This window comes from Numida meleagris, unplaced genomic scaffold (genome assembly GCF_002078875.1).
Source record: "Numida meleagris isolate 19003 breed g44 Domestic line unplaced genomic scaffold, NumMel1.0 unplaced_Scaffold460, whole genome shotgun sequence".
NCBI classification, from domain to species: Eukaryota; Metazoa; Chordata; class Aves; order Galliformes; family Numididae; genus Numida; species Numida meleagris.
In genome coordinates this window covers 11,738-13,633 of record NW_018364676.1, presented here as the reverse complement: position 1 = coordinate 13,633, position 1,896 = coordinate 11,738, and the positions used below count along the sequence as shown (strand labels likewise).

The 1,896-nt window shown below is 56.8% G+C and overlaps 1 protein-coding gene across 1 annotated transcript; it reads left to right on the top strand.

The window, feature by feature from the left end:
- Positions 1-235: 235 nt before the first annotated feature.
- Positions 236-1,861, top strand: LOC110391690 (leukocyte immunoglobulin-like receptor subfamily B member 3). The gene is given in 7 exon segments (XM_021383638.1): positions 236-266; positions 340-373; positions 491-765; positions 847-1,005; positions 1,008-1,167; positions 1,386-1,516; positions 1,623-1,861. Coding segments are annotated over 7 exon segments (867 nt in total). The 3' UTR covers positions 1,700-1,861.
- Positions 1,862-1,896: the final 35 nt, after the last annotated feature.

Here is a 1,896-nt window from a genome sequence, read left to right as displayed (position 1 = left end):
ATGGATCCCAGCCTTGGAGCTGGCGGGGCTCATTGAGATGGCTTTAACCTGGCAGCCCTTTGGGGATCGTGTGTTGCACTGAGGGGTGACAGTCACTAATTAGTGATCAGGGGCAAGTAATACAACATGCGGAGATGACATCACAGTACTACAACCACAAGAGGAACTGACAGCCGCTCTTCAGCCGCATCCTGTGCCCACTGCAGTCTCACTGTCCCCAAGCTGCTCCTGCTTCATGGCACCAATGGCACTGGCCCTCATCCTGAGTGAGTGACAATGGGGATGTTGTGCCATGGGGGTTGGTGGCCCTTTGTGGGACCAGGACCATGTCCCTTGCAGGTTGGTGCCTGATGGCAGCAAGGAGGGCACAGCACAATGAGTATGGGGAGATGGGGAGAATGGGGACAGAGGGAGGGGAGCGTTGGGAGGGATCCATCAGCGGGGTCCAGGAGGGTGTGCAGGGTCAAGGCTGACTGGTGTCCCCTGTCCTAGTGCCCCGACCCTCCCTGTGGCTGCACCCCAGTCAGGGGGTGTCCGTGGGGGACAATGTCACCCTGCGCTGCCACCTGCCCTGGCTATCTGCATGGGTGTGGCTGCACCAGGTTGAAGGTCAGACACACAGCAAATACAAGGACAACAATGTGGTCGAGTTCTCCTTCATTAGCACAAGTTGGGAACATGCGGGGACATATCAGTGTCAGTACCGGGAGCCTGAGTCAAAGGAGAAATGGGAAAAGAGTGATCCTGTGGAGCTGGTAGTGACAGGTGAGGTCACTGGGGACAGCAGATGGCTCTGGGTGCTCCCAACAGGACCATGTCCCATTGCCGTCCCCTCTCCTCATGCAGATCACAGCTTCCCACCACCCTGCATCTCCCTTCACACCAAGGAACGTGTGGGGACAGGGACCAATGTCACCATCCGCTGCTGGAACAGGGACTATGGGGCCTCCTTCCTCCTGCACAAGGATGGGTGTTCAGCCCCTGTCCAGCACCAGAACCCTGATGCTGGGGCACAGCCACCTTCATCCTCTTTGGGGTGACCCCATCTGACAGTGGCACCTATAGGTGCTCCTACCACCCCTGGTGTTACCCCTTTGTGTCCTCACCTCTTGGGGACAGCATGACACTGGAGGTGACACCCACACCTGCACCTCCAGGTGGGTCTCAACCCCATTTGGGTACCACTCGGTGTCCCCCATGGGTGGCCATGTCACCTACCCTCCCCTTGGAGGTGGTGGGTGGGGATGTGATAACCTGATCACCCAGACCCCACAAGTGCTGCATTTATAGAATCATAGAATCATAGAATTAGCTAGGTTGGAAAAGGCCTACAAGATCACCCAGTCCAACCATCCGCCTACCACCAATAACCCCACTAAACCACTTACTTCCCATGGGAACCTGGTGGTGTTGGTGGCTGGGGGCTGCACTGCTGCCTTTGTCTTCATCCTCATCCTTGTCATCTTCTTCCTCCTCGCTGCCCGCAGACGTCGGATACGGAGAGATGAGAGCCCTGGTGGGGAAGGGGTTAAATTTCTTTATTTCCAAGTAGATCCCCTCCAATGCCCCTCAAGCCTGCCTCCCACAGCCCCTGCCCCATTCCCCTATTTGTTTTGACACAAGCGCCCCCACAAAAAATCCTGAGGCCATAGAGTTCCAGGTAAGTCTTTGGGTCAGGGAATCCCAAATCCCAACCTGACCCTTGCAACCCCCGCAGTCCCATAGAGAGCCCCAAACCTTGCCCATGGGGACCCAGGGGACGGCCAGCCTCATACGGTTTGCCCTTACATTAAGCACATCCCCCAAACCCAGCCCATGGGGAACTCTAAATCTGCATTGTGGATCCCCTGATCGCCCTGGCCCCTCCAAACCTTAAACAGCACTCAGACCCCATGG